Raw genomic sequence first — 23,211 nt, forward strand, 5'->3', positions numbered from 1 at the left:
CCAGCACTTTGGGAGGCTGAGGCGGGCAGATCACCTGAGGTGAGGAGTTCGAGACCAGCCTGGCCAACGTGGTGAAACCCCACCTCTACTAAAAATACAAAAGAATTAACCTGGCATGGTGGCATGCACCAGTAATCCCAGTTACTTGGGAGGCTGAGACAGGAGAATCACTTGAACCTGGGAGGCGGAGATTGCAGTGAACCAAGATCGCACCACTGCACTCCAGCCTGGGTGACAGGGCAAGACTCTGTCTCAACAAACAAACAGGCCGGGCATGGTGGCTCATGCCTGTAATTCCAGCACTTTGGGAGGCCAAGGCGGGCGGATCACAAGGTCAGGAGATCGAGACCATCCTGGCTAACACGGTGAAACCCCGTCTCTACTAAAAAATTAGCTGGACATGGTGGTGGGCGCCTGTAGTCCCAGCTACTCGGGAGGCTGAGGCAGGAGAATGGCATAAACCCGGGAGGCGGAGCTTGCAGTGAGCTGAGATCCGGCGACTGCACTCCAGCCTGGGTGACAGAGCAAGACTCCGTCTCAAAAAAAAAAAAAAAACCCCCAAAAACAAATAAACAAAAAAATGCACTCACACTTACAGCCATAAAGCTATAGACACAACTCCCACTCTCCCCAACATCCTACAGCTCTGTCTTCTTTGTATGCTATCACAGCCTCATAACAAGCTTGCTGGTTTAGGGCAGCTATTAATTAAGAAGCAGGACGCTACCTGCTGTGGTTTTATGAATGGGACTCAAACTTTCAATCTGAAAACCCTGCTGTGAGCCAGTGTGGGGTGGGGGAGGTGATTATGGCTGGGGAAGATGGGCACTCACCCGACAGCAGCATCTAGCACCACAGTGACAGGGACGTTGAGGTGGCAGAGGGCTTTAGCCATTTTCTTACTGAAGATGACATACATTTTTAGAATGTTAGAGGAAGTACAAGACAGTCCCACAGTGATGTATGATGAATCACTTAATGTGGACAGTGCATGTTTGCTTGAAACTCACATTAATACTAATGGGTTAAGGGGCAGATCCCAAGACTCTGGAGTAAGGAAACAAGAATTTGGGTCTTTTAGAAAGAAGTATTTTTGGAAAACTATACTCTTAGAGACTCTGGGTAAGAGTTGTAAATTCAGGAAAAAAGGAGGAAGTTTTGCTTTTATTATCGTCTAGAGAGAGGGAGATGTGAGTTACCTATTCCTTGACAAAAATATTTCATCAATAAATCTCTGCTCTACCACAGCGTTAACTACTTAAGTGAAACCCCTAGATCCGATACTGTGACCTGCTGCAAATTCAGTGATTTTTATTCCAAAGGCAGGAAAAGGTACAATGAAAGGCAATGCTGACTGCTGGCAAGTTGGGGGCACATTCTGGTTCTGATTCTGTTGGACTCTAATCTGCAGTTTGCTCTGTGCGATGATGGCTGGGCACATAACTGAACAGAAAGGTACTTGCCCTGACAAATCAGGCTGTGACTCTGTGACGTATACACTAAATCGCTTCTTGGCCGCCACGGCTGCTTCCAGAACTCTCAGGACCACTCTGGAGTAGGCGTGAGTCAATATTGTCTGTGGACCAAGAAAGCTTCGTCAAAGGGCCAGGCTCCTTGCTGCTCACTCACACCCTCTGCACTGCGGCGCGTGTTCCCGACACCCTAAGCGTCTCTGTACACTTTCTCACAAATCAACCACAACCAGAAAGGAGACCTGATGGTACAGTTTCCATCCCATTTGCAAGCTGAAAAAGTTTCTGCCAGGTCTCACATCCCATAGCAGGTGCAGAAATGGAACTCCCACACAGTGTTACCCAAAGGATACAAAAGCCTGGATAGCTGAAGGCTCCATGAGGTTCCCTTGGGTTGGTTTCCCTATTTCTAAGACATGGTTTGCACACTCAGGCCTACGGGAACCAGGCAGGTAGCAGAAGTCACTGCAGCAGGTTGGGTGGGGTCAGCAGCAAAGCGAAAAGGCTATGGAAGGCTGGGTGTGCTGGCTCACACCTGTACTCCCAGCATTTTGGGAGGCCAAGGTTGGAGGACTGCTTGAGCCCAGGAGTTCAAAACCAGTCTGGGCAACTTGGCAATACCCCATCTCTACAAAAAATAACAACAAAAAAAATTAGCTGGATGCAGCGGCATGTGCCTATAGTCCCAGCTACTTGGGAGGCTAAGGTGGGGGGATCACTCGAGCCTGGGAGGTTGAGGCTGCAATGAGCCGTAATCATGCCAGTGTACTCTAGTCTGGGCAACAGATTGAGACCCTGTCTCAAAAAGAAAAGGCTAAGGAAGGCCAGGACTCCTCAGCCCTAGCTGTCGTCATGTGGCCCCATGATTGCCAGACGAGGTGACGGTTTTGCTTACAGGGGCCAAAAATCCAATTTTGAAATGATGGCTAATTTTTTTGAATTTATAAACTGTTTGGGGTAATCACAACCTATCTGTGGCATGGATGCAACGTGTAGACACTTATGCATAATTTCTTTTCTTTCTTGAGCCAAGGTCTTGCTCTGATGCCTAGGCTGGAGTGCAGTGGAGTGTGCATGGCTCACTGTAGCCTTGACATCCTGGGCTCAAGTGATCCTCCCACCTCAGCCACCCCAGTAGCTGGGACTACAGATGTGCAGCACTATGACTAGCTAATTTATTTTATTTTTTGTAGAAACAGGGCCTCTCTCCCTATGTTGCTCAGGCTAGTGTTGAATTCCTGGCCTCAAGCGAACCTCTGGCTACGATTACACACATAAGCCACTGCAGTGGGCCCATAACCTCTTTTCTTTCTTTCTTTTTTTTTTTTTTTCTTGGTGAGACAGGATCTCACTCCTGTTGCCCAGGCTGGAATGCAGTGGTATGACAGCTCACTGCAGCCGCAACTTCCTGGGTTCAGGTGATTCTCCCACCTCAGGCCCCCGAGTAGCTGGGACCACAGGATTGTGCCACCACGCCTGGCTAAGTTTTTGTATTTTTAGTAGAGATGAGGTTTTGCCATGTTGCCTGGGCTGGTCTTGGACTCCTGGACTCAAGCAATCTGCCCGTCTTGGCTTTCCAAAGTGCTGGGATTACAGGCATAAGCCACCATGCCCAGCCTCCATAACCTCTTTTCTGTGGAAGAGTGCAGAAGACAGAATAAGGCAAGAGGGCAGAACCAGCTCTCTAGCTCCTTTCTGGGTCTCACCTGAGAACCTGTTAGAAAGGCAGCTTCCTGGGCCCTAGCCCAAACCCACTGAATCCCAATCTGCATTTAATAAGACCCCACCTGACTCCTCTGCACTTTCAAATCTGAGCAGCTCTGCTATGAATTTTGTCTAAATCAGTCCTGAGTAGGTGACTGCAGGTGAAGTACACATGTATCACACTACACTAGAGCAAACGAAACCTGCACAATACTGATGGCACAGCAGGTCTGTGGAAGGAGACGGCCCCAGTGAAAGGAAGTCACAACCTTGCCTCCACTTGCCCAAAAAAGGCTTTGTTTGCAACTGGCTTTTGAACAAGTTTCACTCACATCTATTATGCCATTTATTTAATAACAAATGTCAAAGGTTGGGAAGGGGCTAATAAAATGGAGGACAAGATTTAAGAGTCAAAATGCAAGTAAGTAATTTTATGGTCAGGGGAGGCCGAGGTAGCAAAAGGACGTATGCTGGTGGGAGGGGCATTATGAAAGTTTCATTACACCTGTGCTGGGAGATGGCTCAACTTGCACCTCCTGTCTTTCCTCACTTATAAACACTGAGCAGCTTTACATCTCTGTAATAGCATCTAAAATGAAGTTAAAAAGAAAATTTCCCTCAATCTCCCTTTATTGCTAACCTTCACTAATAAAGTCCTCAGTGTTAACCAGTGACAAGAGCTGTTCTGTGTTAATTCAGATTTACTACATACACAATCATAAAAATACTTCTTTAGTAAAACATTGTATTAAATCAAGAATCACACATGCTGTCCCACTGTCCCTCTCTGCCTGTTTACAATGACAACCGTCTCTAATAACAAGATCTACATTCACGTGGCACTTACTAAGTGCCAGACACAATACCAAGCCCTCACACCCTCTGCCCCTTACACGTCCTGCCTCATTTAATCCTCACAACCACCCTAGGAGGGAGGTACTATTCTCACCCTATTGAACAGATGAGAAAGCTGTGCAGAGAGGTTAAGTAACCTGTCCAAGGCTCCACAGCAAATGAATGCCAAAGCCTGGATTTTACCCCAGGCAGTCAGACTCGAAGCCCTTGCTCCTCCTCAGCACGCATGATGGTTATCCACTCACCGCTCCATCTTTGATGAAAGTATGGCACAGATCTGCAATTTTATTTCTTGACAGTGATATTCTTCTGAGAAAAAGTTCTCCCCGCTCAATCATGATCTTTTTACATTTGGAGTAATCCTAGGAAGAAAAGAGCAAAATGAGGGGACAGGGAAGATCCAGGTAATGCTGAGAATGTCTGTCACTAAATGGAGAAGTAGAAAGGTAACCCCAGGGAGAGCAGGTGCTTACGGAGTATTCCAGGGAGGTAAGGCTGATGAAGCGGAGGAAGAGCTCCCCGCCAGAGGACACTGCCACGGAGGAGTCCACACCACACAGGGTTTCTATGGCACTGGTGAGATTCGCCCTCAGGCCCTGGATTGTCTCCCCTGGAATGATCCAAGGAATGTGATGTTCACATTAGGACCACAGCCACGACCTGTGTCTTCAATTCATTCATTCATTCAATGAACATTTATTAGGTACATAATAATGTATATTATTATGTACCAGGCACTGTTCTAGATAAGAGGAATATATCAGTGAACAAGACAGGCCCCTAGGGTTATGATCTGATGGCGTTTTGATTCTAATAGAGGAAGCGGATAGTAAACAAGCACACATAGAAATAAAGCCGGGTGGCCAGGCATGGTGGCTCAGGCCTGTAATCCCAGCACTTTGGGAGGCTGAGGCATGGAAACACATTGAGTAGCAGCGGCAGATGAGTTCTGCAAGGTGGTATGGGTGAGGCTAAGGTTGTTTGGATGTTATTTTAAGAACAATGGGAAGACACTGGAGGTTGCCTTAGAGACAAGCGTCTCTAGGCCTGCCCTTCAGATTAAAGGCCTTATTATTATTTTGCCTATACAAGATTTCATGCTATACCTAGATGCTAACGTTTAGAGTGCTGAATTAGGGGATCACAATAAATAATACTAATACCAGAATTTATTCTGGAATATTCCCTGTAACATCTGTACAGAATCTGGCACAAGGTGGAGGCCTAATGAACACTTATAAAGCTGAACTGCTACTGTAATTTAAGCATCATGGTTAACACAATATAAAATAGTCACTCTTGATTCAAAGTATATTTCACTTATGATAGGGATCCTTTTGATGACAATGTAAGGGCTCTCTCCAGATTGAAAAGTCTGAAATGAAGGCAGAAACTGAGCTTGGAGCTGTACTACTTTATGCAGGCAAACATGCATCTCTCACTTTCTACATTTCCAAGAGTCATGAGAAGAATTTCCTGGCCGAACACAGGCTCATGCCTGTAATCCCAGCAGTTTGGGAGGGCGAGGCGGACAGATCACCTGAGGTCAGGATTTAAGACCAGTGTGGCCAACATGGTGAAACCCCGTCTCCACTAAAAATAAAAAAATTTGCCAGGTGTGATAGTACATGCCTGTAATCCCAGCTACTCGGAAGGCTGAAGCAAGAGAATCACTTGAACTTGAGAGGCAGAAGCTGCAGTGAGCTGAGATCGTGCCACTGCACTCCAGCCTGGGAGACAAGAGCAAAACTGTCTCAAAAAAAAAAAAAAAAAGGGCCGAGCACAGTGGCTCACGCCTGTAATCCTAACACTTTGGGAGGCCAAGGCAGGCAGATTGCCTAAGCTCAGGAGTTCGACATCAGCCTGGGTAACATGGTGAAACCCTGTCTCTAAAATACAAAAAAATTAGCCAGGCATGGCAGCGTGCGCCTGTAGTCCCAGCTACTGAGGAGGCTGAGGCAGGAGAATTGCTTGAACCCAGGAGGCGGAGGTTGCAGTAAGCCAAGATTGCACCACTGCACTCCAGCCTGGGCGACAGAGCGAGACTCCGTCTCTTTTTTTTTAAAAAAAGACTTTCCTAAATCCCAGAATGTTAACAGATGACTCTCTATACCTTTATCTCGCTTCAAGAACTCCAGCAACGTCCGGATGGCAGCCACTGCTGAGGCCATGTCAGGATCTTCTTTCATCTGAGACTTAAAGTATTCAATTAACTCTGGAAAAAGTGAGAAAAGTGATTCATCTAATTCATTTAGCAGCATGTAAGGCAAGAGAGCTTGTTAATGACTGCCGACTTTTTAAGAAGCAAATAATTTAAAAAATACTTTCTTTTTAGGGTATTTAGTTTCAGGGATGCAATAAACGTTGATAGGAATAGAGAAAACACCACTTTGCTGTTTGCAAGAGCTCTTTCTTATTTTGAAAAAGCTACTGGTGTGCAAGGCCTAAAAATTAAGCCCGAGTAAATGATGATGAAAAGTCATTCTCTCTTCAGCATCCTTGGCCCTAAGATCTGAGAGGATCCCAAAGTCAACCACCTTGCCAATTTCTCCTGCACCCCTCCAGACAGTCTATGCTAATACAAGTCTATTCACATACACATATATGTTACAAATACATATGGAGTTCCACCCACTCCCCTTTATTTCTTTACATGAAAAGTATATTAGTTTGCCCTTGTGTTTCACTTAATAAGCATACTAGATGAGCACATCAAATATGCCTTATTCATTCTAATTTTAATGACAGATCCAACAAGGCAGGGAGTCTTACTCCTATTTCACATATAAGGAAATCGAAACTGCGAAGGCCCTTCTGGAGACAGGCACCGGGAAGGAGCGTATGTGTGGGAGGGGTGCCTGCAAATACCGTCAGGGCGCATCCCTGAAAACAAGAGCAGCGCGGGGAATTTAGTTGTGACTCGAGGAAACACATCCAGTGAAGCAGCCTGAAGTTCAAAAGAAATCTCTTCGGGAGCTCAGCCTGGATGTGAGAGGTTGGGGGGACCCCTGAACGGCTCTGCTGTAGCCTAGCAGCCCTGGCCTGTCCTGATTTACCCTTGTCGTCCATGGCGTCCTCCTGCGGCGGAGCCCCGGGGCACCCGAGCCGCCCGCGCTGTCTTGAACGGGTCCGCCGGCCGCGCCGCCTCCCAGCCAGTCTGACAGCGCACCGCACACCTCCGCACCACACTTCCGGCGCACTGCCGTGGCGCACTTCCGTACCCCACAACCGGCGCACCTCCGCATTCCACTTCCGCAGCTTAGGGGGCTGGCATGAGTCAAAGCACCTTGTGCGTCACTCGGCGGCGCCGGATGTTGGGCTGCGCAGCGTTTGAGACGCTCGCCTGACCACCGCTTGTTCTTCGCTGAGGTGCTGGGACAGCCATGGTTTCAGACGGTGAGGACCCTGCAGGGCGGAGTTCGACTCCGGGGCTTGGCGGGCTCGATCCGGCTATGACCGGCCAGATGGAGTGTGTCTTTTGGGCTGGATAGAACCCGTTTGGTCTTTAGAGGAGTAGCCAAGGCATTCAGTCATTCATTCAGTAAATATTTTTGGATCGCCTCCTGTGTGCAGGCATTATTTATTGGATTGTAGCAGGGATCGTGACAGACAGGGGCCTTAGTGGAGGTTACAGTCTACTGGGTGAAACAGACGACAATAAATAAAAATAATTTCGGCCGGGTCACACCCGGGTGGATTAGGCCTGTAATCCCAGCACTTTGGGAGGCCGAGGCGGGAGAATCGCTTGAAGCCGGGAGTTCGAGACCTGCCTGGGCAACACAGCCAGACCCCATCTCTACAGAAAAATAAAATAATTAGCCGGGCGCGTGTCTGTGGTCCCAGCTACTCGGGAGGGTGAGGCGGGAGAATCACTTGAGCCCAGGAGTTCGAGGCTTCAGTGAGCTATGATCGGAGCACTGCTCCCAGCATGGGTGACAGGGCATGACCTCGTCAATAAAAAATTAAAAAATAAATTATTTTTCAAAGGATGAAAAGAGCTATGAAGATCATGTAATAATACAGTCCTAGTTACAATAGTACATTGTGACTTTGAGGAGGCGCTGTTTTAATCGGGGCCAAGGAAAAATGCAGGATATTGAAACCGACTCAAATGATTGTGTGAAGTTCTGGGAAAGTGCACTTTAAGTGCAAGGGCCCTGTGGCAGAGTTACAAGTTACACCGAGAAGGGAGGAATGGAGAGCTTGTGGGTAGAGGATGGTGGGGAGACCCATTCATACATTAGCTGCCACATACACAGTCAGATGTCTTGAAGAAAAAGGAGGCTAGAGGGATGAGATCAGAGAACCAGCCAGTTTCAGGTCATGCAGGGCCTTATTGGCCATGATAGAGAAGTTAGGCTTTATTTTTAGGTGCAAGACAAAGACATTGTAGAGTTTTAAGCCAGGAAGTGTTATGATCTGGTTTGCAATTTTAAAAGATCACTGTGGCTGTTGTGTGGAAAATGGACTGTGGGGAGCAAGAATAGAGATAGGGGATCCCTTTCAGGAACTGTAATAATTGTCCATCCTCTCTTAATTGATGTGAAACCGTACCACAACCCTGTGAGGGAGGCAGGCCTGGCATTGCTTCTGTCTACAAATGAGGTAGCGAACTAAAGAAGGAAATTCACAGGGACATTGTGGGTGTATAGATGCACACTTTTCTTTACAGGCAACACTTTTTCTGTCTGGCAGACACAGTTGTATTAAGTGCTTCTGTCCTAGGTGCTTCGCTGTGTGATTTACATTTTTTTGTTTGGTTTTTCTATTTAAAAAAAAAAAAAGGTGGCTGGGCACAGTGGCTCACGCCTGTAATCCCAGCACTTTGGGAGGCCAAGGTGGGTGGATCACTTGAGGTCAGGAGTTTGAGACCAGCCTGGCCAACATGGCGAAACCCCGTCTCTGCTAAAAATACAAAAAAATTAGCTGGACGAGGTGGTGCACGCCTATAATCCCAGCTACTTGGGAGGCTGAGGCAGGAAAAGTGCTTGAACTCAGGAGGTGGGGGTTGCAGTGAGCCGAGATCGTGTCACTGCACTCTAGCTTGGGCGACAGAGCAAGACTCCGTCGCAAAAAAAAAAAAGAAAAAAAGAGACAAGATCTCACTATTTTGCCCAGGCTAGTGTCAAACTCCTGGGCTGAAGTGATCTTTCTTCCTCGACCTCCCAAAGTGTTGGGATTACAAGCGTGAGCCACTACACCAGTCCTGTTTTACACACATTATTTTATCCTAGGATTAGCAAATTCCATCGTTTTTTAAGAAGTCCACAGTCTTAAGTGGGCAGGACTGGGAAGAGAGATCAGAAGCACAACTAACTGTAAAATGAAGTAGTAAGTGCTAAGTGCCATTAGAAGAGAGAGCTGTGGGTTGTCAGAGGTGGGCAGTGGGGCAGTGAAGAGCCACAGTCTTTATAGTCAAGCAGATCTGTCTTTAGAACAGGGCTTTGGCCTTGCCACTTGTTAGCAGGCCATATGTGACTTAGGACACGTTACTTTCATTTGCAGAATAGGAATACCATATTTCATATTTCAGCTAATCTAAGATAATATTGATTATGAGATGTACCATTATTTAATATACCACTAAGAAAGAAAAAATGCCACTAATCTTAATGATAAGGATACCATCCAGATGTCAACAACTATTCGTTGTAAAAATCATGGGGTGGGGGTGGTCTTATAATTGTTGAAAAATGGCAGGAAAATGTCCTTTGCTGGGTGGTTGTCAGGATGGAATGGGATTTTGGGATTGCAGATTCCGGTGCTTAGTGCAGAGGAGGCTGGTATTCCTTCTGCTCTGAGGTAGGGGAGTCACGAAGAAGAAAGAGTTTGCTTTGGTTTGGGGCCTTGAGGAGTAATTGGGATTTGAATAAGCAGAAATCAAATATAGGGTGGAGATTATCCTAATGTAGAAGACAGGACTGCAGGAAGGAAAGTATGGAGGGAGGAAAGGCATTACTGCTCTTTGCTATTAAATGAGCATCCTGGAGCCGGGCACGGCGGCTCACGCCTGTAATCCCAACACTTTAGGAGGCCGAGGTAGGAGGATCACTTGAGCCCAGGAGTTCGAGACCAGCCTAGCCAACAAAATGAGACCCCATCTCTACAAAAATTTAAAAATTAGCTGGGTGGCTGGGCGCGGTAGCTCATACCTGTAATCCCAGCACTTGGGAGGCCAAGGCAGGCAGATCACTTGAGGTCAAGAGTTCGAGACCAGCCTGACCAACATGGAGAAACCCCATCTCTACTAAAAATACAAAATTAGCTAGGCTTGGTGGAGCATGCCTGTAATCCCGGCTACTCAGGAGGCGGAGGCAGGAGAATCACTTGAACCCAGGAGGCGGAGGTTGTGGTGAGCCGAGATCGCGCCATTGCACTCCATCCTGATCAACAAGAGCAAAATTCCACCTCGAAAGAAAAAAAAAAATTTAGCTGGATGTGGTAGTGCACGCCTGTTGTCCCAGTTATCTGGGAGACAGACAGGAAGATCACTTGAGCCCAGGACGTCAAGGCTGCAGTGAGCTATATTTGTGATACTGTACTCCAACCTTGAGACCTTGTCTCAAAAATTCGTTTAAAAATACATAAATAAATAAATGAGCGTCCTGGGCCTTTCATAACAGTGTGTGCTCACAGGTTTGTATGTCTATCTGTCACCTCAGTTAGAGTATAGTCTCTTTGAGGGATTGGACCCAGTATCCTCAACATCTTAACACTGTTGTTGAAGGACTAATGTGTTTGGGGTGGTGCATGCATGTAGTCCTTACTCCACTGGGGAGGCGGACACAGGAGGATCGCAAGCCCAGGATTCCAAAACCAGCCTGGGCAGTTTATTGAGACCCCCATCTCTTAAAAAAACACTCAAAAAGGCCAGGCACGGTGGCTCACGCCTGTAATCCCAGCACTTTGGGAGGCCGAGGCGGGCGGATCACAAGGTCAGAAGATCGAGACCATCCTGGCTAACACGGTGAAACCCCGTCTCTACTAGAAAAAATATACAAAAAATTAGCCAGGTGTGGTGGTGGGCTAAACCTGGAGTCCCAGCTACTTGGGAAGCTGAGGCAGGGAGGATGGTGTGAACCTGGGAGGCGGAGCTTGCAGTGAGCCAAGATCACGCCACTGCACTCCAGCCTGGGTGACAGAGTGAGACTGTCTCAAAAAAAAAAAAAAAGAAAAAAAAAATCCAAACAAATGATGAATGTGTTGTAGCCTGTTTAGTTTAGAGAATAGAATTCCTCTTAACGGTGAAATTTTGATGCAGGAATTGCTTTTCCCTCTGTTTTGTTACTTTTTTTTTTTGAGACAGAGTCCGGCTCTGTCGCCCAGGCTGAAGTGCAGTGGTGCGCTCTTGGCTCACAGCAACCTCTGCCTCCCAGGTTCAAGCGATTCTCCTGCCTCAGCCTCCCGAGTAGCAGGAATTATAGGCGTGTGCCACCATGCCTGGCTAATACTTGTATTTTTAGTAGAGATGGGGTTTCACGATGTTGGCCAGGCTGGTCTTGAACTCCTGACCTCAGGTGATCTGCCCACCTCAGCCTCCCAAAGTGCTGGGATTACAGGCTTAAGCTACTGCACCCAGCCTGGTTTTTTTTACCTTTTAAAAAGTGACTCTTTTTTTTTTTTTTTTTTGGTACGGAGTCTCGCTCTGTCCCCCAGGCTGGAGTGCAGTGGCGCGATCTCGGCGCGATCTCGGCTCACTGCAAGCTCTGCCACCTCCAGGGTTCACACCATTCTCCTGCCTCAGCCTCCCGAGAAGCTGGGACTACAGGCGCCCACCACCACGCCCGGCTAATTTTTTTGTATTTTTAGTAGAGACGGGATTTCACCGTGTTCGCCAGGATGGTCTCAATCTCCTGACCTTGTGATCCGCCCGCCTTGGCCTTCCAAAGTGCTGGGATTACAGGCATGAGCCACCGCGCCCGGCCTAAAAAGTGACTCTTAATTACAATTGGCCTTGCTGCTACATGCTTTGATGGGTATGGGCCAAATTGACATCTAAGCCTCCCTTTAATTTTTTGCTCCTGAAATTCTACCACTGGGATTCCTACTACTGGTTAATCAGTGCCTTCTGTCCTTGACCAGGCATTCAGAATGCAGCAGGTGTTTTTTTGTTGTTGTTGTTTTTTGTTTTTCAGACGGAGTCTCATTCTGTCTCCCAGGCTGGAGTGCATTGGCAGGAACATGGCTCACTGTAGCCTCGACTTCCTGGTCTCAAGCGATCCTCCCACCTCAGCCTCCTGAGTAGCTGGGACTACAGGCATGTGCCACCACGCCTGGCTATTTTTTTTTTTTTCGCCAAGATGAAGTCTTGCTCTGTCACCCAGGCTGGAGTGCGGTGGTGCAATCTTGGCTCACTGCAGCCTCTGCCTCCCAGGTTCAAGTGATTCTCCTGCCTCAGCCTCTCGAGTAGTTGGAGTTACAGGCGCTTGCCACCAAGCCCAGCTAATTTTGTGTGTGTGTGTGTGTATTTTTAGTAAAGATGGGGTTTCTTACCATGTTGGCCAGGCTGGTCTTGAACTCATGACCTCAAGTGATCCGCCCACCTCGGCCTCCCAAAGTACTGGGATTACAGGTGTGAGCCACCGTGCCTGGCTCTAATTTTTGTATTTTTAGTAGAGAAAGGGTTTTGCCATGTTGCCCAGGCTGGTCTCGAACTTCTGAGCTCAAGCCATCTGCCTGTTTTGGCCTCTCAAAGTGCTGGGACTACAGGCCTGTGCCACCACACCTGGCCCTCGTTCAGTAGGTATTTATTGAGCAGCTGCAGTGTGCTAGGCAGTGTGGTAGGAATGAGGATAAGCAGTGAACAAAAAGACAAAAATTCCCACCCTCATGGAGTTTACATTTAGTGCGTTAGAGATATAGTGGTTCAGGATGTAGACAAGAGCTTGCTAAGGGCTCACTGTGCTTTAAAACATTTTTTTTTTTTTTTTGAGACGGAGTCTCGCTTTGTCACCCAGCCCAGGCTGGAGTGCAGTGGCACGACCTCGGCTCACTGCAAGCTCCACCTCCTGGGTTCACGCCATTCTCCTGCCTCAGCCTGCCGAGTAGCTGGGACTACTGGCGTCCACCACTACGCCTGGCTAATATTTTGTATTTTTAGTAGAGATGGGGTTTCACCGTGTTAGCCAGGATGGTCTCGATCTTCTGACCTTGTGATCTGACTGCCTCGGCCTCCCAAAGTGCTGGGATTACAGGTGTGAGCCACCGTGCCCGGCCCAGCTTTAAAGCTTTAACTGGGTCTTCTGTTAATCTCATAATTAGAAGGTGATAAATATTTAAGGCTTATAGTGGTGCTCTGGATTTAATTTATGAATTCAAAATATTAGCTTTGATTCATTTTTATGAAGCTGATGTTTTAAATTGTATTTCTTGTTAATATTTTCAGAAGATGAATTGAATCTTCTGGTTATTGTAGTTGATGCCAACCCAATTTGGTGGGGAAAGCAAGCATTAAAGGAATCTCAGGTAAGACTGCTTGAGGAGGCCTTTGGAGAATTCTCATTTAACTGAGTGTTTATATTGCGTTTTTAAAAAATGGCTTTATTAAAGTATAATTTACATATTGTAATATTCAGCCACTGTACAATTCAGTGATTTTTTTTTAAGGAAATTTGCGAAGTTGTGTAACCAGCCCCACAATTCTGCTTTAGAACATTTCTTTTACTGCATAACGTTCCGTCGTGCCTGTTTGCAGTCAATCCCTGCTTCTATCTCCAAGCTGCAAGCAACCACTGATCTGCCCTCTATCTCTAAATTCCCTTTTCTGGACATTTCATGTATTGATTCCATATAATATGTGGTCTTAAAAAATACTTTCTATTTTGAAATATTTTATTTTTAAATAATATAGACATAGGAAACCAGAAAAGGTACAGAGAGATCCTGTGTGCCCATCACTGAAGTTCTTTCAGTGGTGACATCTTATATAACCATAGTACAGTTTTGAAACTGTCAGTGCAATCTACAGACCTCATCAGATTGCAAGTTTTACATGCGCTCATTTGTGTGTATGCGTGCGTGCGTGTGTGTGTGTGTGTGTGTGTGGTTCTGTGCAGTTTTACCACATTCATCGATGGGTGTGTTCATCAGCTCCACCCTCAGGATATGGAACTGTTGCTTTATTACAAAGGAGCCCCTTCTATAGTAGTTACAGAACCTTCCTAGTCCCCATCCCTAACCGCTAGTAAACACGAATATGCTAATCAGATCTCCATTTCTATAATTTTATTTTGTATATAGATCATACAGTTGGTAATCTTTGAGGTTGGCTTTTGTTTACCCAACATAATGCCCTTGAGATCCATCCAAGCTGCTGCCTGTATCAGTAATTTTTCCTTTTTTTTTTTTTTTTTTTTTTTGAGACAAGTGTCTCACTCTGTTGCCCAGGCTGGAGTGCAGTGGTGCCACCATAGCCCATTGCAGCCTCACATTCCTGGGCTAAAGCAGTCCTCTGGCCTCAGCTTCCAGAGTAGCTGGTACTACAGCTGCACACCACCATGTCTGGCTAATGTTTGTATTTTTTGTTGAAACGGGTTCTCACCATGTTGCCCAGGCTGGTCTTGAACTCTTGGCTTCAAGCAATTCTCCCAAATAGTCCTATAATCCCACCACTTCGGCCTTCTACAGTGCTGGGATTACAGGTGTGAGCCACCATGCCAGCCCATTACATAATTTTTAAGTATAGTCACCCTACTGTGCTATCAAACATTGAATTAATTTATTAATTAATTTATTTATTTTTCCTGAGGTGGAGTCTTACTCTGTCACCCAGAGCTAGAGTCCTATGGCATGATCTCGGTTCACTGCAGCCTCTGCCTCCCGAATTCAAGCAATTGAGATGGAGTTTTGCTCTTGTTGCCCAGGCTGGAGTGCAATGGCGTGATCTTGGCTCACTGAAACCTCTGCCTCCTGGGTTAAAGTGATTTTCCTGCCTCAGCCTCCCGAGTAGCTGGGACTACAGGCATGCACCACCACACCCAGCTAATTTTTGTATTTTTGGTAGAGACGGGGTTTCACCATGTTGGCCAGGCTGGTCTCGATCGCTTGACCTCGTGATCTGCCCACCTGAGCCTCCCAAAGTGTTGGGATTACAGGCGTGAGCCACTGCGCCTGGTCGATCTCTTCTTACTTCTGATTCTGTTTCCAAAAAAGATCCCATACACATGTACCAGAAGTTAGGACTTGAACATGTCTTTTGCGGGGACATAATTTGACCCACAACAGTTGCTCTAGGGATTACTGTATGTGTCTTACCATTGTCTACTTTAGGTTAATACTCATTTAATTCCAGTAAAATATAGAGGCTTTGCTCCAGTATAGATCCATTTCCACCCCTTCCTCGCGTTCTTACTGTCATACATATCACCCCTGCGTGTTACAAACCTGACAATGCGGTGTTAGAATTGTTACTTACACAGTTGCTCATACCAAGTATAAGCATCTTTTTGCTTGTTAACAAAAAATAAAAATATCACACAATATTCATGTTAGAACTATACTCATTCTTCACTTGAAACCATACTTTTTTCTTTTTTTGAGATGGAGTCTTGCTCTGTCGCCCAGGCTGGAGTGCAGTGGTGCGATCTCGGCTCACTGCAGTCTCCGCCTCCCGGGTTCAAGCATTTCTCCTGCCTCAGCCTCCCGAGTAGCTGGGACTACAGGCACATGCCGCCACGCTCAACTAATTTTTTGTGTGTGTATTTTAGTAGAGTTGGGGTTTCACTCTGTTGCCCAGGCTGGTTGCAAACTGCTGAACTCAGGCAATCCACCTGCCTCAACCTCCCAAAGTGCTGGGATTACAGGTGTGAGCCACCGTGCCCGGCCAAACCATACTCATTTTTCAATTGGCTATGGATACAAGAATTCAGCAAAAATCAACATAGGCATTCTGTGAGAATCCATTGACTGTATGCAATTTACCATAAAGAGTATTGTGCATTTTTCACTGTTATTTGTAAATTGTGTGCTACAGACTACTGTGTCAGTAATATCTGTGTGTACTTGTGTACATGTGTACCTCGTTTTTGGAGAGCGAATGGTTAAACATCTGCCAGCACATCACTGCATGCTGCCCTGTTACTCCAAAAAGGCTGCGTTTGCACTCATCAGTGCTGTGTGAGAGTTCCTTTTTTCTTGTACCAGCACAAGATGTTCATTCTCCTTATTTCATCTTTTGGCAATATGAGGAGCAAAAAACAATGTAATCTCAATTTGCTTTTAGTGTATTTCGTGGCCATTTGTATTTCTCTCTTGGGACATCACCCACTTCTTTCTTTGGATATTCATGGCATGTGGTTTTTTTTAAATTAATGATTTATGGACACTCTTTATATTAAAAGATTAACCCATTACTTGTCATACGTTGCAACTATTTTTTTCCAGTTTGTAACTTGTTTTCTTTCACTTTTATTTATATTGTCACTTTTTGCAAAATAGAAATTTTAATAGATTTAAGGTTTTTTTTTTCCAGTAGGGTGAAATTTACCGTGTTTTGGTCTTTTTTTTGAGATGGCGTCTTACTCTGTCACCCAGGCCGGAGTGCAGTAGCACAATCTCAGCTCACTGCAGCCACCACCTCCGGTGCTCAAGCAGTCCTCCCACCTCAGCATCCCGAGAAGCTGGGACTACAGGCATGTGCCAACACACCCAGCTAATTTTTGTATTTTAAGTAGAGACGGGGTTTTGCCATATAAGCCAGGCTGGTCTTAAACTCCTGACCACAGGTGATCTGCCTGCCTCGGCCTCCCAAAGTGCTGGGATGTGAGCCACCACTCCTGGCCACCAGTGTTCTGTTTTCTACCTGAAGTATTTATTTAAGAGAAATAGACCTTATTCTAGGATTATGAAAATATCTACTTATGAAGACTAAAACTTCAAGGATCACTTGTTTAGTTTGTTACTAGAGAAATTTCTCTGAACATTTTGAATACCAAAAAAAAAAATACTGACTTATGTATCTTAATAATATTAGTTCTTATGGGAAGGTGATATTCTGTATTTGTTTTTTCAAAGTTTAAAAGTTTTTAGGCTGGGCATGGTGGCTCACGCCTGTAATCCCAGCAATTTGGGAGGCTGAGGCGGGCGGATCATGAGGTAAAGAGATCGAGACCATCTTTGCCAACATGGTGAAACCCATCTCTACTAAAAATCAAAAAAGTAGCTGGGCGTGGTAGCATGGGCCTCTAGTCCTAGCTACTGGGGAGACTGAGGCAGGAGAACTGCTTGAACCTGGGAGGTGGAGGTTGCAGTAAGCTGAGATTGGGCCACTGCACTCCAGCCTGGCGACAGCGTGAGACTCCATCTCAAAAAAAAAAAAGTTTTTAATTCATTTGCCCACTAAGTATACTGAGCAACCACTATATTGTTCACTAAGTATATACCAGACATGCAGTAGTGGCTCAGTATACTTAGTGAACAAATACATTAAACATTTTTACAGGTCTCCAGTGTTTTCAGTATGTATTCATTATCTACTCCACATATAGTAATAGTTTGCTGGAAATTTTATCACAGAACATGTGACATGTTTGTTATTCCTTAAATTTTACGCTGCAAATATTTGTGGAATATTGTACTAATGTAGAAATGATCTCATATAAGTAAAATTAGAAAACTATAGTTTTTAAGTGTTTTTGTTTATGGCTTTGGAGGAGGGGAGCTCCTGAGCAAATTTTTAATAGTGAATAATTATCTAAAATTTAAATGAAGTCTTTTGTTTGTTTATTACAGGGTCTAGCTCTCTTGTCCAGGCTGCAGTACAGTGGTACAATCTTGGCTTACTGCAGCCTGGCTCTCCAGGGCTGAAGCGATCCTGCCACCTCAGCCTCCAGAGCAGCTAGGACTATGGGTGCACACCACCATGGCTGGCTAGTTTTGTTTCTTTTTTATAGAGCTAAGGTTTCATTATGTTGCCCAGGCTGGTCTCAAACTCCTGAACTCAAGCAGTCCTCCCACCTTGGCCTCTCAGGCTGCTGGAATTACAGGCTTGAGCCATTGCACCCGATCTAAACGAAATCTTAATTATGTCAAGACCTGACATGGTTATTTGGATAGCTAATTTGTTTTTCTAATGTCTTTCTTTTTTTTCAACAGTTTACCTTATCCAAATGCATAGATGCTGTGATGGTGCTGGGAAATTCGCATTTATTCATGAATCGTTCCAACAAACTTGCTGTGATAGCGAGTCACATTCAAGAAAGGTATGACCGTTGTGATTGCTTTTCCTATTCAGTGCTTAACATTCATGATTTTTTTGTGCCAGTTGGCATGTTTTGTTCCTATTCCATGTTGCAAAAGAAAATGTTTTCTGTGCCAGTGAACAGCCACAGCACCAAGAGCCAGTACGTGTACATTGTGATATCCATGAATTTTGCAAACTTCATCGTTAGTCGGTAGTAGAGTTACATAATGGCCCGTGTAATTTGCACAGATTGAACTATATTATTTAGGCAGAAAGGGGAAGAGAGCTATCCAGTCGGGCAGCTACTTTCCTTCACCTGTCTTCCCATTTTGTGTCTGCCCCAGAGTGCAAGTGAGATGGGAGATGTGATTCTGTTTACTTTTGGCTCTGCATAGTTCTCATGGCCTGTTGCCCTGCTCTGTGAGTGAACCTGGTGCTTAGAAATAAGGATTTTTCTTATAACACTGGCTTCTAAACCCAAGCCAACTACTCCATCTGGTGCTTGGCAGAAGAAACAGTGGTCGTTTCTCACACTGGTGTGAAACTGGCTGTGTTAGACTCACTGCAAGATGGTGCATAGCCTGCAGCTGATGTGTAAATGTGAACTGTGGATACAGCAAAGTTTTTGTGAATAATTTGGGCCATATTTACTTCTCACATTATGCACTGACAGAAGAGTTGAATTCCCATGTAAGACACAGCTCTTCGATGTCTGTTTTTTTTGTTTTTTGAGACAGGGTCTTGTTCTGTCACCCAGGCTGGAGTACGGTGGCACTATCATGGGCCACTGTAGCCTCTGAACTTCTGGGCATAAGTGATCCTCCTGCCTCAGCCTCCCAAGTAGCTGGGACTGCAGGTGTTCACAACCACACTCTGCTAATTTTTGTATTTTTTATAGAGATGGGCTCTCACTGTGTTGCCCAGGCTGGTCTTGCTCTCCTAGGCTCAAGCAATCCTTTCACCCCAGCCTCCCAAAGTGCTGGGATTGCAGGGATCAGCCACCACGCCTGGCTCTTCTATGTCTTAATCACCACATTACAATAGAAGACTCTTGCTTACCAACATATTTCTATGGTAGCTCTCAGATTTTCTTGGTTCTTAGGGCTGCCTGCTTCCTCTGGTGGGTGAAAGAGCCCATGGGCCACCAAACACATACTCTTACTCTCATCCTCACTACATGTTTTTTCTCAGAATTGGATGAAAAGATGATGCTAGTTTGGTTACAATACCAGTAAAAACTATACCTGTCAAAGTTTTTTTTTTTTTTTTTTTTTTTTTTTAAAGTCACGAGGCCATGGCCAGGTGCAGTGGCTCATGCCTGTAATTGCAGCACTTCGGGAGGCCAAGGCGGGCGGACCACGAGGTCAGGAGATCGAGACCATCCTGGCTAACACAGTGAAACCCCGTCTTTACTAAAAATACAAAAAAAAATTTAGCCGGGCATGGTGGTGGGCACCTGTAGTCCCAGCTACTCGGGAGGCTGAGGCAGGAGAATGGCGTGAACCCGGGAGGCGGAGCTTGCAGTGAGCTAAGATCACGCCACTGCACTCCAGCCTGGGTGACAGAGAAAGACTTCATCTCAAAAAAAAAAAAGGTCATGAGGCTGGGCACGGTGGCTCACGTCTGTAATCCCAACACTTCTGGAGGCTGAGGTGGGCAGATTACTTGAGGTCAGGAGTTTGAGACCAGCCATACATAGCGGCCAATATAGTGAAACCCCATCTCTACTAAAAATACAAAAAATTAGCTGGGGCCTGGTGGTACACACCTGTAATTCCAGCTACTCGGGAGGCTGAGGCACGAGAATCACTTGAGCCCAGGAGGTGGAGGTTGCAGTGAGCTGAGACTGCACCACTGCACTCCAGTCTGGGTGACAGGGCGGGACTGTGTCTCAAACAAAAAAAGAGTCATGAATCACTGGGAGAATCTTTCAGGGACCTTTGGACCAGGTTTGTATTACTGGGATGGATGTGTACCTCAAATAATGAACTAGTAGTGAGTTGGAATTTGGTATGAACCTGTTGTGGTTGTCATTTGAGAAAGGAAGGCACAGGCACCCCTCTGCAGCATTTCGGAGATGATAACCCAACACCGTCTGTATTTCCCCACACTTTTCAGAAAACACTGGAACCAGTAAAACATTCTGTGGCCAATTTGCCTATTTTATACATTTTTACTTTGTTTTTATACCCTTTTTCTTACACATTAAAAAAAAATTTTATCTTACACATTTTTTAAAAAATGAAATTGACTCTAGAATTTTGTGAATCCCACATTGTGATTTTGTTTGTTGTCTGCTGAATTTCATTCTGATCATGAGTGAGCATGGGCAGTGAGGCCTGGTGTAACCAGGTTTTTTTCCCCTGCTGTTTCAGCCGATTCTTATATCCTGGAAAGAATGGCAGACTTGGAGACTTCTTCGGAGACCCTGGCAACCCTCCTGAATTTAATCCCTCTGGGAGTAAAGATGGAAAATACGAACTTTTAACCTCAGCGAATGAAGTTATTGTTGAAGAGATTAAAGATCTAATGACCAAAAGTAACAGCTTTTAAAAATTGTTATTTTGCAAATAGGGTTGATTTTGGAGGTCCTTTAGGCTTTAAGTTAAAAGATGTGGATTCTTTGTATTGTATGCCTGCACATTCTCTCTTTTTAAAAATCATTTTCATCAAAGTCGGTTCGTTATTTGCCTAGCCTCTACGGCATTTGACACTGCTGACCAGCCTTTACTTCTTGAAACATGTCTTTTGGCTTCTAAGAATGCCCTGTGACCTGTTTTTCCTCTTTTCTTGAAACATTACTTCATAGTCTCTATTTCTGGCTTTTCCTTCATCTTGTCTCTTAAAATACGTTTTTAATTCGACACATGATTTTCTTTTTTTTTTTTTTTTTGTTTGTTTGTTTTTGTTTTTTTTTTTTTGAGACAGAGTCTCGCTCTGCCGCCCAGGCTGGAGTGCAGTGGCGTGATCTTGGCTCACTGCAAGCTCCGCCTCCCGGGTTCACGCCATTCTCCTGCCTCAGCCTCCCGAGTAGCTGGGACTACAGGCGCCCGCCACCTCGCCCGGCTAGTTTTTTTGTATTTTTTAGTAGAGACGGGGTTTCACTGTGTCAGCCAGGATGGTCTCGATCTCCTGACCTCGTGATCCGCCCGTCTCGGCCTCCCAAAGTGCTGGGATTACAGGCTTGAGCCACCGCGCCCGGCCTCGACACATGATTTTCATCTTTTCTCCCTCTGTATGTTCTTATCCACTTTTGCCTTTAATTATCTTTTATATATGGACACTTTCCAACTTTGTCTCTAACCCAGACTTTCTTTCACGCTCAAATGCCTCCATTTCAGCGTCCCACAGTCTCTTGACATGGCCCCGGCTAGTCTCATTATCTTTGCTCTCAATCACACCACCATTTCCATTCTATTTCTGTCAGCCCCCATCCACCTAGTTTTCTAAACTTAAAGCTTTCATTTTTAACTCCTCCTCACATCCAACATCTAACCAGCTACAAAATCCTAGTTGTTTAGCCTCAGAAGTGTCTCCAGAATCCCACTCCTTATTGTCATCTTTTTATTTTTTATTTTTAAAAATTTTTATAGAGATGGGGTCTTGCTACGTTGCCCAGGCTGGTCTGGAACTCCTGGGCTCAAGCTATCCTCCTGCCTCTGCCTCCCAAAGTGCTGGGATCATAGGCATGAGCCACCACACCCAGCCCCCATCCCTATTGTCATCTTTTTTTTTTTGAGATGGAGTTTCGCCCTTGTCGCCCAGGCTGGAGTGCAATGGCGTGTGATCTCAACTCACTGCAACCTCCGCCTCCCGGGTTCAAGTAATTTTCCTGCCTTAGCCTCCGAAGTAGCTGGAATTACAGGCACGTACCACCACACCCAGCTAATTTTTAATGTTTTTAGTAGAGACGGGGTTTCACCATGCTGACCAGGCTTATCTTGAACTCCTGACCTCAGGTGATCCACCCGACTCGGCCTTCCAAAGTGCTGGGATTACAGGTGTGAGCCACCACACCCAGGCCCCATCCCTTATTGTCATCTTGATCAACCTCAGCACTATTGACATTTTGGGCTGGATAATTCTTTGTTGTGGCAGCTGCCCTATGCGTTGTAGGATGTTTAGCAGCATTTCTGGCCTTGGACCATTAGACACCATAATATCCCCTAGTTGTGACAACCAGATATGTCTTCAGACATTGCAGATGCCCCCTGTAGGGCACATTCACCCCACGTTTGGAGCCACTGCTCTAGATGATTGTTATAGCTTCTAACTGGTTTTCTGACTCCTGTCTTCCCAGTCAAGTCTTTGCACTCAGCCTCCAGAGTTATCATCTTAAAAATGAAAGCTGCTATTCCTGGGCCCATAGGCCTTTCCTGGCTCCCTTCTGCCTGCAGGTGGTGGTTTCCAAACCTTAGCCTGAATCAGAATCACCTGAGGGAAAAGACAATTCTATAGAGACAGAAAGTTGGTTAGTGGTTGCCCAGGGCTGGGCAGAGACTCGGGAGTGATTGCAAATGGGCCCAAGTGATCTTTTGGGGTAATAGGAGACTGTTCTAAAATTGGATTGTGATGATGATTGCATAATTGTAAATTTACTAAAAATAATTAAATTGCATCCCTAAAAGTACTTTTAGACCAGAATTTATGGTTTGTAAATTATAAACCTGTTAATTTTTTTTTTTTTTTTTTTTGAGACAGAGTCTCGCTCTGCCGCCCAGGCTGGAGTGCAGTGGCATGATCTTGGCTCACTGCAAGCTCCGCCTCCCGGGTTCACGCCATTCTCCTGCCTCAGCCTCCCGAGTAGCTGGGACTACAGGCGCCCGCCACCTCGCCCGGCTAGTTTTTTTGTATTTTTTAGTAGAGATGGGGTTTCACTGTGTCAGCCAGGATGGTCTCGATCTCCTGACCTCGTGATCCGCCCGTCTCGGCCTCCCAAAGTGCTGGGATTACAGGCTTGAGCCACCGCGCCCGGCCTATAAACCTGTTAAAAAATCAGCT

General features: G+C 45.7%; 2 protein-coding genes and 1 long non-coding RNA gene across 13 annotated transcripts in view; 2 read left to right on the forward strand and 1 right to left on the reverse strand.

Annotated features, from left to right (window-relative positions):
- The window catches only part of EIF2B1 (eukaryotic translation initiation factor 2B subunit alpha), an 11,841-nt gene extending 4,609 nt beyond the window's left edge, over window positions 1-7,232 (reverse strand). Inside the window, exons 1-6 of one of the 2 annotated variants that reach the window (XM_015109634.3) lie at window positions 7,088-7,232; window positions 6,145-6,246; window positions 4,505-4,641; window positions 4,277-4,393; window positions 1,464-1,576; window positions 834-902 (exon numbers count right to left, since the gene is read on the reverse strand). In XM_015109634.3, the coding sequence (XP_014965120.1) occupies window positions 834-902; window positions 1,464-1,576; window positions 4,277-4,393; window positions 4,505-4,641; window positions 6,145-6,246; window positions 7,088-7,100 (551 nt within the window). In that variant the 5' untranslated portion in view covers window positions 7,101-7,232. Of the gene's footprint in view, window positions 1-833; window positions 903-1,459; window positions 1,577-4,276; window positions 4,394-4,504; window positions 4,642-6,144; window positions 6,247-7,087 lie in introns of both variants that reach the window. The other variant, XM_077955720.1, reaches the window with a different exon arrangement.
- Window positions 7,233-7,387: 155 nt separating this feature from the next.
- Window positions 7,388-23,211, forward strand: part of GTF2H3 (general transcription factor IIH subunit 3) — a 29,775-nt gene continuing 13,951 nt past the window's right edge. For 4 of the 10 annotated variants that reach the window (XM_077955715.1, XM_015109631.3, XM_015109629.3 and 1 more), the window contains exons 1-4: window positions 7,388-7,427; window positions 13,417-13,496; window positions 18,123-18,229; window positions 20,586-20,749. In XM_077955715.1, coding sequence (XP_077811841.1) covers window positions 7,415-7,427; window positions 13,417-13,496; window positions 18,123-18,229; window positions 20,586-20,749 — 364 coding nt within the window. In that variant the 5' untranslated portion in view covers window positions 7,388-7,414. Of the gene's footprint in view, window positions 7,428-13,409; window positions 13,497-18,122; window positions 18,230-20,585; window positions 20,750-23,211 lie in introns of those variants that run through there. The other 6 variants (XM_077955716.1, XM_015109630.3, XM_015109632.3 and 3 more) reach the window with 5 other exon arrangements.
- LOC144333192 (uncharacterized) lies at window positions 9,865-11,311 on the forward strand. Its single transcript, XR_013401657.1, has 2 exons — window positions 9,865-9,922; window positions 10,951-11,311. It is a non-coding gene; the product is annotated as an uncharacterized LOC144333192 (long non-coding RNA).

Source organism: Macaca mulatta, chromosome 11 (assembly GCF_049350105.2).
Source record: "Macaca mulatta isolate MMU2019108-1 chromosome 11, T2T-MMU8v2.0, whole genome shotgun sequence".
Classification (NCBI taxonomy): Eukaryota; Metazoa; Chordata; class Mammalia; order Primates; family Cercopithecidae; genus Macaca; species Macaca mulatta.